The 14,680-nt window shown below is 48.1% G+C and overlaps 1 protein-coding gene across 8 annotated transcripts in view; it reads left to right on the forward strand.

Moving 5' to 3' along the window:
• LOC106590692 (tetratricopeptide repeat protein 21B) overlaps positions 1-14,680 on the forward strand; it is an 83,254-nt gene that overhangs the window by 18,095 nt on the left and 50,479 nt on the right. For all 8 annotated transcript variants that reach the window (XM_045710874.1, XM_045710871.1, XM_045710875.1 and 5 more), the window contains 4 exons: positions 6,325-6,517; positions 8,142-8,239; positions 8,402-8,596; positions 9,474-9,609. In XM_045710874.1, the coding sequence (XP_045566830.1) occupies positions 6,325-6,517; positions 8,142-8,239; positions 8,402-8,596; positions 9,474-9,609 (622 nt within the window). The remainder of the gene's footprint in view (positions 1-6,324; positions 6,518-8,141; positions 8,240-8,401; positions 8,597-9,473; positions 9,610-14,680) is intronic.

Here is a 14,680-nt window from a genome sequence, read left to right on the forward strand (position 1 = left end):
TCTGCTCCCCTCTCTCTGTCCTGTCTGCTCTCCTCTCTCTGTCCTGTCTGCTCTCCACTCTCTGTCCTGTCTGCTCCCCTCTCTCTGTCCTGTCTGCTCTCCTCTCTCTGTCCTGTCTGCTCTCTCTCTCTCTGTCCTGTCTACTCCCCTCTCTCCGTCCTGTCTCCTCCCCTCTCTCTGTCCTGTCTGCTCTCCTCTCTCTGTCCTGTGTGCTCTCCTCTCTCTGTCCTGTCTTCTCTGTCCTGTCTGCTCTCCTCTCTCTGTCCTGTCTGCTCTCCTCTCTCTGTCCTGTCTGCTCTCCTCTCTCTGTCCTGTCTGCTCTCCTCTCTCTGTCCTGTCTGCTCTCCTCTCTCTGTCCTGTCTGCTCTCCTCTCTCTGTCCTGTCTGCTCCCCTCTCTCTGTCCTGTCTGCTCTCCTCTCTCTGTCCTGTCTGCTCTCCTCTCTCTGTCCTGTCTGCTCTCCTCTCTCTGTCCTGTCTGCTCCCCTCTCTCTGTCCTGTCTGCTCTCCTCTCTCTGTCCTGTCTGCTCTCCTCTCTCTGTCCTGTCTACTCCCCTCTCTCCGTCCTGTCTGCTCCCCTCTCTCTGTCCTGTCTGCTCTCCTCTCTCTGTCCTGTCTGCTCTCCTCTCTCTGTCCTGTCTGCTCTTCTCTCTCTGTCCTGTCTGCTCTTCTCTCTCTGTCCTGTCTGCTCTCCTCTCTCTGTCCTGTCTTCTCTGTCCTGTCTGCTCTCCTCTCTCTGTCCTGTCTGCTCTCCTCTCTCTGTCCTGTCTGCTCTCCTCTCTCTGTCCTGTCTGCTCTCCTCTCTCTGTCCTGTCTGCTCTCCTCTCTCTGTCCTGTCTTCTCTGTCATGTCTGCTCTCCTCTCTCTGTCCTGTCTGCTCCCCTCTCTCTGTCCTGTCTGCTCCCCTCTCTCTGTCCTGTCTGCTCCCCTCTCTCTGTCCTGTCTGCTCCCCTCTCTCTGTCCTGTCTGCTCTCTCTCTCTGTCCTGTCTGCTCTCCTCTCTCTGTCCTGTCTGCTCTCCTCTCTTTGTCCTGTCTGCTCTCCTCTCTCTGTCCTGTCTGCTCTCCTCTCTCTGTCCTGTCTGCTCTCCTCTCTCTGTCCTGTCTGCTCCCCTCTCTCTGTCCTGTCTGCTCCCCTCTCTCTGTCCTGTCTGCTCTCCTCTCTCTGTCCTGTCTGCTCTCCTCTCTCTGTCCTGTCTGCTCTCCTCTCTCTGTCCTGTCTGCTCTCCTCTCTCTGTCCTGTCTGCTCCCCTCTCTCTGTCCTGTCTTCTCCCCTCTCTCTGTCCTGTCTGCTCTCCTCTCTCTGTCCTGTCTGCTCTCCTCTCTCTGTCCTGTCTGCTCTCCTCTCTCTGTCCTGTCTGCTCCCCTCTCTCTGTCCTGTCTTCTCCCCTCTCTCTGTCCTGTCTTCTCTGTCCTGTCTGCTCTCCTCTCTCTGTCCTGTCTGCTCTCCTCTCTCTGTCCTGTCTTCTCTGTCCTGTCTGCTCTCCTCTCTCTGTCCTGTCTGCTCTCCTCTCTCTGTCCTGTCTTCTCTGTCCTGTCTGCTCTCCTCTCTCTGTCCTGTCTGCTCCCCTCTCTCTGTCCTGTCTGCTCTCCTCTCTCTGTCCTGTCTTCTCTGTCCTGTCTGCTCTCCTCTCTCTGTCCTGTCTTCTGTGTCCTGTCTGCTCTCCTCTCTCTGTCCTGTCTGCTCTTCTCTCTCTGTCCTGTCTGCTCTCCTCTCTCTGTCCTGTCTTCTCTGTCCTGTCTGCTCTCCTCTCTCTGTCCTGTCTGCTCTCCTCTCTCTGTCCTGTCTGCTCTCCTCTCTCTGTCCTGTCTGCTCTCCTCTCTCTGTCCTGTCTGCTCTCCTCTCTCTGTCCTGTCTGCTCTCCTCTCTCTGTCCTGTCTGCTCCCCTCTCTCTGTCCTGTCTGCTCTCCTCTCTCTGTCCTGTCTGCTCTCCTCTCTCTGTCCTGTCTTCTCTGTCCTGTCTGCTCCCCTCTCTCTGTCCTGTCTGCTCTCCTCTCTCTGTCCTGTCTGCTCTCCTCTCTCTGTCCTGTCTGCTCCCCTCTCTCTGTCCTGTCTTCTCTGTCCTGTCTGCTCTCCTCTCTCTGTCCTGTCTGCTCTCCTCTCTCTGTCCTGTCTGCTCTCCTCTCTCTGTCCTGTCTGCTCTCCTCTCTCTGTCCTGTCTGCTCTCCTCTCTCTGTCCTGTCTTCTCTGTCCTGTCTGCTCTCCTCTCTCTGTCCTGTCTGCTCTCCTCTCTCTGTCCTGTCTGCTCTCCTCTCTCTGTCCTGTCTGCTCTCCTCTCTCTGTCCTGTCTTCTCTGTCCTGTCTGCTCCCCTCTCTCTGTCCTGTCTGCTCTCCTCTCTCTGTCCTGTCTGCTCTCCTCTCTCTGTCCTGTCTGCTCCCCTCTCTCTGTCCTGTCTTCTCTGTCCTGTCTGCTCCCCTCTCTCTGTCCTGTCTGCTCTCCTCTCTCTGTCCTGTCTGCTCTCCTCTCTCTGTCCTGTCTGCTCTCCTCTCTCTGTCCTGTCTGCTCTCCTCTCTCTGTCCTGTCTGCTCTCCCTCTCTCTGTCCTGTCTGCTCCCCTCTCTCTGTCCTGTCTGCTCCCCTCTCTCTGTCCTGTCTGCTCTCCTCTCTCTGTCCTGTCTGCTCTCCTCTCTCTGTCCTGTCTGCTCTCCTCTCTCTGTCCTGTCTGCTCTCCTCTCTCTGTCCTCTCTGCTCTCCTCTCTCTGTCCTGTCTGCTCTCCTCTCTCTGTCCTGTCTGCTCTCCTCTCTCTGTCCTGTCTGCTCTCCTCTCTCTGTCCTGTCTGCTCTCCTCTCTCTGTCCTGTCTGCTCTCCTCTCTCTGTCCTGTCTTCTCTGTCCTGTCTGCTCTCCTCTCTCTGTCCTGTCTGCTCTCCTCTCTCTGTCCTGTCTTCTCTGTCCTGTCTGCTCTCCTCTCTCTGTCCTGTCTGCTCTCCTCTCTCTGTCCTGTCTGCTCTCCTCTCTCTGTCCTGTCTGCTCTCCTCTCTCTGTCCTGTCTGCTCTCCTCTCTCTGTCCTGTCTGCTCTCCTCTCTCTGTCCTGTCTTCTCTGTCCTGTCTGCTCTCCTCTCTCTGTCCTGTCTGCTCTCCTCTCTCTGTCCTGTCTGCTCTCCTCTCTCTGTCCTGTCTTCTCTGTCCTGTCTGCTCTCCTCTCTCTGTCCTGTCTGCTTCCCTGGATCTCCTATATTATGACAGAGACGGCATAGTATCAGGGCCATAGCAATATGGAGTATTCTGAACAGACGATTTCTCAAACACACACAGAAGCAATACACACACACACACACACACACACACACACACACACACACACACACACACACACACTATGAACAACAGGCAAATCATGTTTACCTGAATTGAGCGAAAGGTCAAATCTGTAATAATTTCTGTTCCTTAATGATATTAGCAGTTCACTCAATTTTAAATTTGTATTAATTAATTCATTATTTTTATTTATTAATTTTCTTTTAAACCTGATTTAACATTCCACAGTCTTACCCTTCGCTAACCACAATACCTGTGTTCTCTCAAAATCGACATGTGTGTGTAACCATGGGGCAAAAACCCGATGAGGTTGGCATAGATAGTTGACAACATGTAAGCCACATTTCGTCTCCAATGTTTATTGCAAAAAAAAATATATATAAAAAATAAAAATAAATAAATACATTTGCACAATGACCACTTGTCTCAAACACATCGTTACAGTTGTTGGTTAGCTAGCTAGCGAATTTCTAGCCATATTAGCATTGACATGAAATCAGTCAAAACACCTCAAAACAAGACATGGATCAATAACCTGAAACATGAGGAAATTAGCCATTTCCGATTCCTCACATTGGCAGTTTGTCATTTTTGCTAACAATCCTCCCATCCAGAATCACAACAGGCTGACTTCTGCCCAATGGAAGAGTACACACATGGTTTTTATGACATTTGTCAGCCAACCCATCTATGTAGCTAGATGCTAAATAGTTGTATTGTAAACGCACAATCTATTCACTTACTAGTGTAAATACAACAACAGTCTCTGTTTGCTGAAGCTGTTTCTCAATAATAAATTCCTATGTCCATCTTCAATAAATTGGAAACTAATTCTCAGCTATCGAGCCTTGTTACATTAGCTAACTTGAGCTGACGTCACCAGAAGTAGCTAACTTCATGTTAGCCGCTAGCTTTATTAGCATTTTTGAATTTGCATATTTGGATCGTACTCGATTAGACAGTAATTGGTTAATTAGTGATGTTTGTCGGGTGGTGAACGGAGTTCCAGCAGTTGGATTCGGTGTCTAACGATAGATATCTCATTATATATATATATATATATATATATACTGCTCAAAAAAATAAAGGGAACACTTAAACAACACAATGTAACTCCAAGTCAATCACACTTCTGTGAAATCAAACTGTCCACTTAGGAAGCAACACTGATTGACAATAAATTTCACATGCTGTTGTGCAAATGGAATAGACAACAGGTGGAAATTATAGGCAACTAGCAAGACACCCCCAATAAAGGAGTGGTTCTGCAGGTGGTGACCACAGACCACTTCTCAGTTCCTATGCTTCCTGGCTGATGTTTTGGTCACTTTTGAATGCTGGCGGTGCTTTCACTCTAGTGGTAGCATGAGACGGAGTCTACAACCCACACAAGTGGCTCAGGTAGTGCAGCTCATCCAGGATGGCACATCAATGCGAGCTGTGGCAAGAAGGTTTGCTGTGTCTGTCAGCGTAGTGTCCAGAGCATGGAGGCGCTACCAGGAGACAGGCCAGTACATCAGGAGACGTGGAGGAGGCCGTAGGAGGGCAACAACCCAGCAGCAGGACCGCTACCTCCGCCTTTGTGCAAGGAGGAGCAGGAGGAGCACTACCAGAGCCCTGCATAATGACCTCCAGCAGGCCACAAATGTGCATGTGTCTGCTCAAACGGTCAGAAACAGACTCCATGAGGGTGGTATGAGGGCCTGACGTCCACAGGTGGGGGTTGTGCTTACAGCCCAACACCGTGCAGGACGTTTGGCATTTGCCAGAGAACACCAAGATTGGCAAATTCGCCACTGGCGCCCTGTGCTGTTCACAGATGAAAGCAGGTTCACACTGAGCACCTGCCAGACGTGACAGAGTCTGGAGACGCCGTGGAGAACCTTCTGCTGCCTGCAACATCCTCCAGCATGACCGGTTTGGCGGTGGGTCAGTCATGGTGTGGGGTGGCATTTCTTTGGGGGGCCGCACAGCCCTCCATGTGCTCGCCAGAGGTAGCCTGACTGCCATTAGGTACCGAGATGAGATCCTCAGACCCCTTGTGAGACCATATGCTGGTGCGGTTGGCCCTGGGTTCCTCCTAATGCAAGACAATGCTAGACCTCATGTGGCTGGAGTGTGTCAGCAGTTCCTGCAAGAGGAAGGCATTGATGCTATGGACTGGCCCGCCCGTTCCCCAGACCTGAATCCAATTGAGCACATCTGGGACATCATGTCTCGCTCCATCCACCAACGCCACGTTGCACCACAGACTGTCCAGGAGTTGGCTGATGCTTTAGTCCAGGTCTGGGAGGAGATCCCTCAGGAGACCATCCGCCACCTCATCAGGAGCATGCCCAGGCGTTGTAGGGGAGGTCATACAGGCACGTGGAGGCCACACACACTACTGAGCCTCATTTTGACTTGTTTTAAGGACATTACATCAAAGTTGGATCAGCCTGTAGTGTGGTTTTCCACTTTAATTTTGAGTGTGACTCCAAATCCAGACCTCCATGGGTTGATAAATTGGATTTCCATTGATTATTTTTGTGTGATTTTGTTGTCAGCACATTCAACTATGTAAAGAAATAAGTATTTAATAAGATTATTTCTTTCATTCAGATCTAGGATGTGTTGTTTAAGTGTTCCCTTTATTTTTTTGAGCAGTATAGTTAGCCAGATACACACATAGGACAAAACACACATCACGACGAGAGAGACAACACTACATAAACAGTGACTTAAGAGTGACTTAAGCCAGCTGGGGGTCGGCCTAGTCCCTCAGTTGTTTATAAAAGCCAGTTGGCCTCTGGACTCGATTGCTCTGTTCCATGGAAATGTTAGCCAGCTGGGGGTCGGCCCAGCCCAGTCCCTTGGAGCACAACATTCTGGGTCTTTGTGTATCAGGGTTTTTGTGTTAACATATTACCCCCCCCGGAAGTCATGTGTTGACTATATTCACATATTGAAGTATATTGGTATGTCAGCCTCCCAATACGACACATGAAATCTACTGTTCCAGAGAGATCTATATATTACCGTACCGTCCCGTTTGGATATAGAATTATAACATCCTCCGTCTGTCTATAGTGTGGAGGCAACCCAGAGATCCTTCAGCTGCTGACTCCATTTACAGAGAGGGCGTACTCTAAAGCCCCTGGGAATGCTGATGTGGCCAATGAGATGGGCTACCTTTTGTCACTACAGAAGAAGACTAAAGAGTCCATCAGGTGGTACTCTGCTGCTCTCAACACTGACATCAGCAGTGTCCCGGCCCTGGCAGGTAGGTACTGTAGGCTAGTGTTTACACATTCACATTCACACAGTCCTTGCTTTCCCAGTGTGTTGATGTGCATCTTCCTTGCTTTTTAAAAATGTGATAACTCTGGTGAGTAATACATGATATGTCCAAAAGTATGTGGACACCTGCTCGTCCAACATCTCATTCCAAAATCATGGGCATTAATATGGAGTTGGTGCCCACTTTGCTGCTATAACAGCCTCCACTCTTCAGGGAAGGCTTTCCACTAGATGTAGGAACATTGCTGCTATAACAGCCTCCTCTCTTCTGGGAAGGCTTTCCACTAGATGTTGGAACATTGCTGCTATAACAGCCTCCACTCTTCTGGGAAGGCTTTCCACTAGATGTTGGAACATTGCTGCTATAACAGCCTCCAGTCTTCTGGGAAGGCTTTCCACTAGATGTTGGATCATTGCTGCTATAACAGCCTCCAGTCTTCTGGGAAGGCTTTCCACTAGATGTTGGAACATTGCTGCTGGGACTTGCTTCCATTCAGCCACAAGAGCATTAGTGAGGTCGGACTGATGTTGGGTGATTAGGCCTTACTCGCCGTCTGCGTTCCAATTCATCCCAAAGGTGTTCGATGGTGTTGAGGTCAGGGTTTTGTGCAGGCCAGTCAAGTTCTTCCACACCGATCTCGACAAACCCTTTCTGTATGGACCTCGCTTTATGCACGGGGGAATTGTCATGCTGAAACAGGAAAGGGTCTTCCCTAAACTGTTGCCACAAAGTTGGATCACAGAATCGTCTAGAATGTCATTGTGTGCTGTAGCGTTAAGATTTCCCTTCACTGGAACTAAGGGGCCCGAACCATGAAAAACAGCCTCAGACCATTATTCCTCCTCCACCAAACTTTACAGTTGGCACTATGCATTTAGGCAGGTAGCGTTCTCCTGGCATTCGCACAAAACCCAGATTAGTCCGTCGGACTGCCAGATGGTGAAGCGTGATTCATCACTCCAGAGAACGTGTTTCCACTGCTCCAGAGTCCAATAGCGGCGAGCTTTACACCACTTGGGCTTGTGTGGCGGCCATGGAAACTCATTTCATGAAGCTCCCGACCAAACAGTTATTGTGCAGACGTTGATTCCAGAGGCAGTTTGGAACTCGGTATTGAGTGTTGCAACCGACGACAGATGATTTTTGACACTACGCGTTTCAGCACTCGGCGGTCCCATTCTATGAGCTCGTGTAGCCTACCACTTCACCGATGAGCCGTTGTTGCTCCTATACCTTTCCACTACTTCACAATAACAGCACTTACAGTTGACCGGGGCAGCACTAGCAGGGCAGAAATTTGACTAATTGACTTGTTGGAAAGGTGGGCATCCTATGACGGTGCCGGAAAGTCACTGAGCTCTTCACTCCGGTCCATTCTACTGCCAAATGTTTGTCTATGGAGATTGCATGGCCGTGTGCTCGATTTTATACACCTGTTAGCAACAAGTGTGGCTGAAATAGCCGAATCCACTAATTTGAAGTGGTGTCCGCATACTTTTGTGTGTGTATTTAATGTATTTCCTATGCTTTTTAAGGCAATATCCTTGAACTTCCTGTATGTTGAGTGTTGTGGTGAGGCCACTGAGGGAGGTGTTTGTTTTTCTAGGACTGATCCGCTGCCAGCTGATGGACGGCCAGCTACAGGAAGCAGCCAATCAGCTGGAGTTCCTCAGAGAGATCCACCAGGCCATTGGCCAGTCAGCGGTATGACACGTAGCCTTCTCCTGAGTGACCAAATCACATTACACTGATCTGAGGTCACAAGGTCCCATAAAACTGAACGAGGTTGTCGAGGGTCGTTGAGATTTTGTTTGATTAGGAAGTATAGTAAAGCGAACTGTATCTTCCCCTTGTCTTTTACTGTAGGAGCTGGTCCTTCTGCAGGCTCTCCTGGTCCACAAGAGAGGGGCGGGGCTGGCGGTGATGTCACCCTTACTGAAGGAGGCCACCGACCTTCACTTCCTGGACCTGCGAGGGCGACCAATGGGACCAGACTACTTCCACAGGCTCCATCCCGACTTTATTTTCCAAGTGGTCAACCTCTACCTTTCCTTCTTCCAGGTAAACCCTTTAGACCCCTCAAATTCAACTCTGGACCTCAAAGCCAGTTCCACTGTTCTTTTAAATTCTTCCCCTCTAATCAGGGCCTGATTTAGACCTGGGACACCAGGTGGGTGATTCCCCTCTAATCAGGGACTGATTTAGACCTGGGACACCAGGTGGGTGATTCCCCTCTAATCAGGGACTGATTTAGACCTGGGACACCAGGTGGGTTATTCCCCTCTAATCAGGGACTGATTTAGACCTGGGACACCAGGTGAGTGATTCCCCCTCTAATCAGGGACTGATTTAGACCTGGGACACCAGGTGGGGGATTCCCCTCTAATCAGGGACTGATTTAGACCTGGGACACCAGGTGGGTGATTCCCCTCTAAACAGGGACTGATTTAGACCTGGGACACCAGGTGGGGGATTCCCCTCTAATCAGGGACTGATTTAGACCTGGGACACCAGGTGGGTGATTCCCCTCTAATCAGGGACTGATTTAGACCTGGGACACCAGGTGGGGATTCCCCCTCTAATCAGGGACTGATTTAGACCTGGGACACCAGGTGGGTGCAAATAATTCTCAGGTAGAACAGAAAATCAGTTGTAATTCGTAGGTAGACTAGCAGTTAAGAGCGTTGGGCCGTTAACCGAAAGGTTGCTGGTTCATATCCCAGAGCCTAATAGCTGAAACGTCCTTGAGCAAGGCACTTAACCCTGATTGCTCCTGTATACGAGCGTCTGCAAAATCAATACATAGACCTCGTTGGATGGGGGGGGGGGACCAATAAAATTTGATTTGATTTATTGTGTTTCCATGCAGGAGAGAAAGTTCTTTAGCAGTGTTTCTAACGAGCCATACCTCCATCCCCTCCATCCCCCTCCCTCCCAGGAGAAGCCCCTGACAGCAGGTCAGCCCGTCCCCTTTGGCCTGAGTCACTGTGGAATGGTCCTGCAGCCTGTGGTCCAGATGGCCCCCGGACTGCTGCTTGGAGCCTACTACATGGCCCATATCATGTTCCTTTCGGGTCAGTATGGGTCTGTATGGGTCAGTATGGGTCTGTATGGGTCAGTATGGGTCTGTATGGGTCTGTATGGGTCAGTATGGGTCTGTATGGGTCTGTATGGGTCAGTATGGGTCTGTATGGGTCAGTATGGGTCAGTATGGGTCTGTATGGGTCAGTATGGGTCTGTATGGGTCAGTATGGGTCTGTATGGGTCAGTATGGGTCTCTGCGTTTTCCGTCCTCCCTCCGTGACCCAGGAACCGATAAGTGGTCCCAGTGGTCGAGGAGTGTGTCATTTTGTTAGTAGTCAAACGGAAGATGGTCCTCTTGTCCTCGATAGCGTCATTTGGCGAGGAAGCACAAGTTAATTTTTACCAGGAAGTATTTTGATATCTGCCACACTCCCTTTGAATCAGCTGTTGTACAATTGGAGAAAACCATGAATACATTCAAAAACAATATGCTACCTATCATTTTACCTATAAAATGTCTTAACTTCATTTGTTTTTATCACTTTATACATGTGTTTTGGCATCCACCCCCGTAAACGTCATGCGTTTTGGCATCCACCCCCGTAAACGTCATGTGTTTTGGCATCCACCCCCGTAAACGTCATGTGTTTTGGCATCCACCCCTGTAAATGTCATGTGTTTTGGCATCCACCCCCGTAAACGTCATGCGTTTTGGCATCCACCCCTGTAAATGTCATGTGTTTTGGCATCCACCCCTGTAAACGTCATGTGTTTTGGCATCCACCCCTGTAAACCTCATGTGTTTTGGCATCCACCCCTGTAAACCTCATGGATAAGGAAGGATCTCATTTTATACAAGTGCATTTTCATCCACGTTCCCTCTCCTCGTTGCCTCTCCTCAATTACCTTCAACCTTTTTCAAAAGTAGGCGAAAGAGGACGGAGGAGAGAGGATGCGGGAGATGAGCAAATCTTATTGACAAAAGGCTGTGTAGTGTGTCTGAAAGGTAGTCATGGTAACTGCATACCTGTAGTGTGTCTGAAAGTGGGCGTTGCGAAACAGGTGGGAGGATCAAAACCTAACAGATTGGTTACGAATCTAGACCGTTTTGCTTCCTGCTTCCTGCTTCCTTGTAGCATTTTAGCAAGGCAGGTTAGGGAGAATTAACGTGGCAGGTTAGGGAGAATTAACGTAGCAGGTTAGGAGAATTAACGTAGCAGGTTAGCAGGTTAGGAGAATTAACGCAGCAGGTTAGGAGAATTAACGTATCAGGTTAGGAGAATTAACGTAGCAGGTTAGGAGAACTAACGTAGCAGGTTAGCAGGTTAGGAGAATTAACGTATCAGGTTAGGAGAATTAACGTAGCAGGTTAGGAGAACTAACGTAGCAGGTTAGGAGAATTAACGTGGCAGGTTAGGGAGAATTAACATAGCAGGTTAGGAGAATTAACGTGGCAGGTTAGGAGAATTAACGTAGCAGGTTAGGAGAATTAACGTGGCAGGTTAGGAGAATTAACGTGGCAGGTTAGGAGAATTAACGTGGCAGGTTAGGAGAATTAACGTGGCAGGTTAGGAGAATTAACGTGGCAGGTTAGGAGAATTAACGTGGCAGGTTAGGAGAATTAACGTGGCAGGTTAGGAGAATTAACGTGGCAGGTTAGGAGAATTAACGTAGCAGGTTAGGAGAATTATTGTAGCATGTTAGGAGAATTAACGTGGCAGGTTAGCAGGTTAGGAGAATTAACGTAGCAGGTTAGGAGAATTAACGTAGCAGGTTAGGAGAATTAACGTAGCAGGTTAGGGAGAACTAATGTGGCAGGTTAGGAGAATTAACGTGGCAGGTTAGGAGAATTAACGTGGCAGGTTAGGAGAATTAACGTAGCAGGTTAGGAGGTTAGGAGAATTAACGTGGCAGGTTAGGAGGTTAGGAGAATTAATGTAGCAGGTTAGGAGAATTAACGTGGCAGGTTAGGAGAATTAACGTGGCAGGTTAGGAGAATTAACGTGGCAGGTTAGGAGAATTAACGTGGCAGGTTAGGAGAATTAACGTAGCAGGTTAGGAGAATTAACGTAGCAGGTTAGGAGAATTAACGTGGCAGGTTAGGGAGAATTAACGTGGCAGGTTAGGAGAATTAACGTGGCAGGTTAGGAGAATTAACGTGGCAGGTTAGGAGAATTAACGTGGCAGGTTAGGGAGAATTAACGTAGCAGGTTAGGGAGAATTAACGTGGCAGGTTAGGGAGAATTAACATAGCAGGTTAGGGAGAATTAACGTAGCAGGTTAGGGAGAATTAACGTGGCAGGTTAGGGAGAATTAACGTAGCAGGTTAGGGGGAATTAACGTGGCAGGTTAGGGGGAATTAACGTGGCAGGTTAGGAGAATTAACGTAGCAGGTTAGGAGAATTAACGTGGCAGGTTAGGGAGAATTAACGTGGCAGGTTAGGAGAATTAACATGGCAGGTTAGGAGAATTAACGTGGCAGGTTAGGAGAATTAACGTAGCAGGTTAGGAGAATTAACGTGGCAGGTTAGGAGAATTAACGTGGCAGGTTAGGAGAATTAACGTGGCAGGTTAGGAGAATTAACGTAGCAGGTTAGGAGAATTAACGTAGCAGGTTAGAAGAATTAACGTGGCAGGTTAGCAGGTTAGGAGAATTAACGTAGCAGGTTAGGAGAATTAACGTAGCAGGTTAGGAGAATTAACGTAGCAGGTTAGGAGAATTAACGTAGCAGGTTAGGGAGAATTAACGTAGCAGGTTAGGAGAATTAACGTAGCAGGTTAGCAGGTTAGGAGAATTAACGTGGCAGGTTAGCAGGTTAGGAGAATTAACGCAGCAGGTTAGGGAGAATTAACGTGGCAGGTTAGGGAGAATTAACGTGGCAGGTTAGGGAGAATTAACGTGGCAGGTTAGGAGAATTAACGTAGCAGGTTAGCAGGTTAGGAGAATTAACGTATCAGGTTAGGAGAATTAACGTAGCAGGTTAGGAGAACTAACGTAGCAGGTTAGGAGAATTAACGTGGCAGGTTAGGGAGAATTAACGTAGCAGGTTAGGGGGAATTAACGTGGCAGGTTAGGAGAATTAACGTAGCAGGTTAGGAGAATTAACGTGGCAGGTTAGGGAGAATTAACATAGCAGGTTAGGAGAATTAACGTGGCAGGTTAGGAGAATTAACGTAGCAGGTTAGGAGAATTAACGTGGCAGGTTAGGAGAATTAACGTGGCAGGTTAGGAGAATTAACGTGGCAGGTTAGGAGAATTAACGTGGCAGGTTAGGAGAATTAACGTGGCAGGTTAGGAGAATTAACGTGGCAGGTTAGGGAGAATTAACGTGGCAGGTTAGGAGAATTAACGTGGCAGGTTAGGAGAATTAACGTAGCAGGTTAGGAGAATTATTGTAGCATGTTAGGAAAATTAACGTGACAGGTTAGCAGGTTAGGAGAATTAACGTAGCAGGTTAGGAGAATTAACGTAGCAGGTTAGGAGAATTAACGTAGCAGGTTAGGGAGAACTAATGTGGCAGGTTAGGAGAATTAACGTGGCAGGTTAGGAGAATTAACGTGGCAGGTTAGGAGAATTAACGTAGCAGGTTAGGAGGTTAGGAGAATTAACGTGGCAGGTTAGGAGGTTAGGAGAATTAATGTAGCAGGTTAGGAGAATTAACGTGGCAGGTTAGGAGGTTAGGAGAATTAATGTAGCAGGTTAGGAGAATTAACGTGGCAGGTTAGGAGAATTAACGTGGCAGGTTAGGAGAATTAACGTGGCAGGTTAGGAGAATTAACGTGGCAGGTTAGGAGAATTAACGTAGCAGGTTAGGAGAATTAACGTAGCAGGTTAGAAGAATTAACGTGGCAGGTTAGGAGAATTAACGTGGCAGGTTAGGAGAATTAACGTGGCAGGTTAGGAGAATTAACGTGGCAGGTTAGGAGAATTAACGTGGCAGGTTAGGGAGAATTAACGTAGCAGGTTAGGGAGAATTAACGTGGCAGGTTAGGGAGAATTAACATAGCAGGTTAGGGAGAATTAACGTAGCAGGTTAGGGAGAATTAACGTGGCAGGTTAGGGAAAATTAACGTAGCAGGTTAGGGGGAATTAACGTGGCAGGTTAGGTGGAATTAACGTGGCAGGTTAGGAGAATTAACGTGGCAGGTTAGGAGAATTAACGTGGCAGGTTAGGAGAATTAACGTAGCAGGTTAGGAGAATTAACGTAGCAGGTTAGAAGAATTAACGTGGCAGGTTAGCAGGTTAGGAGAATTAACGTAGCAGGTTAGGAGAATTAACGTAGCAGGTTAGGAGAATTAACGTAGCAGGTTAGGAGAATTAACGTAGCAGGTTAGGGAGAATTAACGTAGCAGGTTAGGAGAATTAACGTAGCAGGTTAGCAGGTTAGGAGAATTAACGTGGCAGGTTAGGAGAATTAACGTGGCAGGTTAGGAGAATTAACGTAGCAGGTTAGGAGAATTAACGTAGCAGGTTAGGAGGTTAGGAGAATTAACGTAGCAGGTTAGGAGAATTAACGTAGCAGGTTAGGAGAATTAACGTAGCAGGTTAGGAGAATTAACGTGGCAGGTTAGGGAGAATTAACGTGGCAGGTTAGGAGAATTAACGTGGCAGGTTAGGAGAATTAACGTGGCAGGTTAGGAGAATTAACGTGGCAGGTTAGGAGAATTAACGTGGCAGGTTAGGAGAAGCGAAGTGGCAGGTTAAGGAGAATGAACGTGGCAGGTTAGGAGAATTAACGTACTGTAGCAGGTTAGGAGAATTAACGTGGCAGGTTAGGAGAATTAACATAGCAGGTTAGGAGGAGCGACGTGGCAGGTTAGGAGAATTAACGTGGCAGGTTAGGAGAATTAACGTGGCAGGTTAGGGAGAATTAACGTGGCAGGTTAGGGAGAATTAACGTGGCAGGTTAGGAGAATTAACGTGGCAGGTTAGGAGAATTAACGTAGCAGGTTAGCAGGTTAGGAGAATTAACGTATCAGGTTAGGAGAATTAACGTAGCAGGTTAGGAGAACTAACGTAGCAGGTTAGGAGAATTAACGTGGCAGGTTAGGGAGAATTAACGTAGCAGGTTAGGGGGAATTAACGTGGCAGGTTAGGAGAATTAACGTAGCAGGTTAGG

Source organism: Salmo salar, chromosome ssa29 (genome assembly GCF_905237065.1).
Source record: "Salmo salar chromosome ssa29, Ssal_v3.1, whole genome shotgun sequence".
Lineage (NCBI taxonomy): Eukaryota > Metazoa > Chordata > Actinopteri > Salmoniformes > Salmonidae > Salmo > Salmo salar.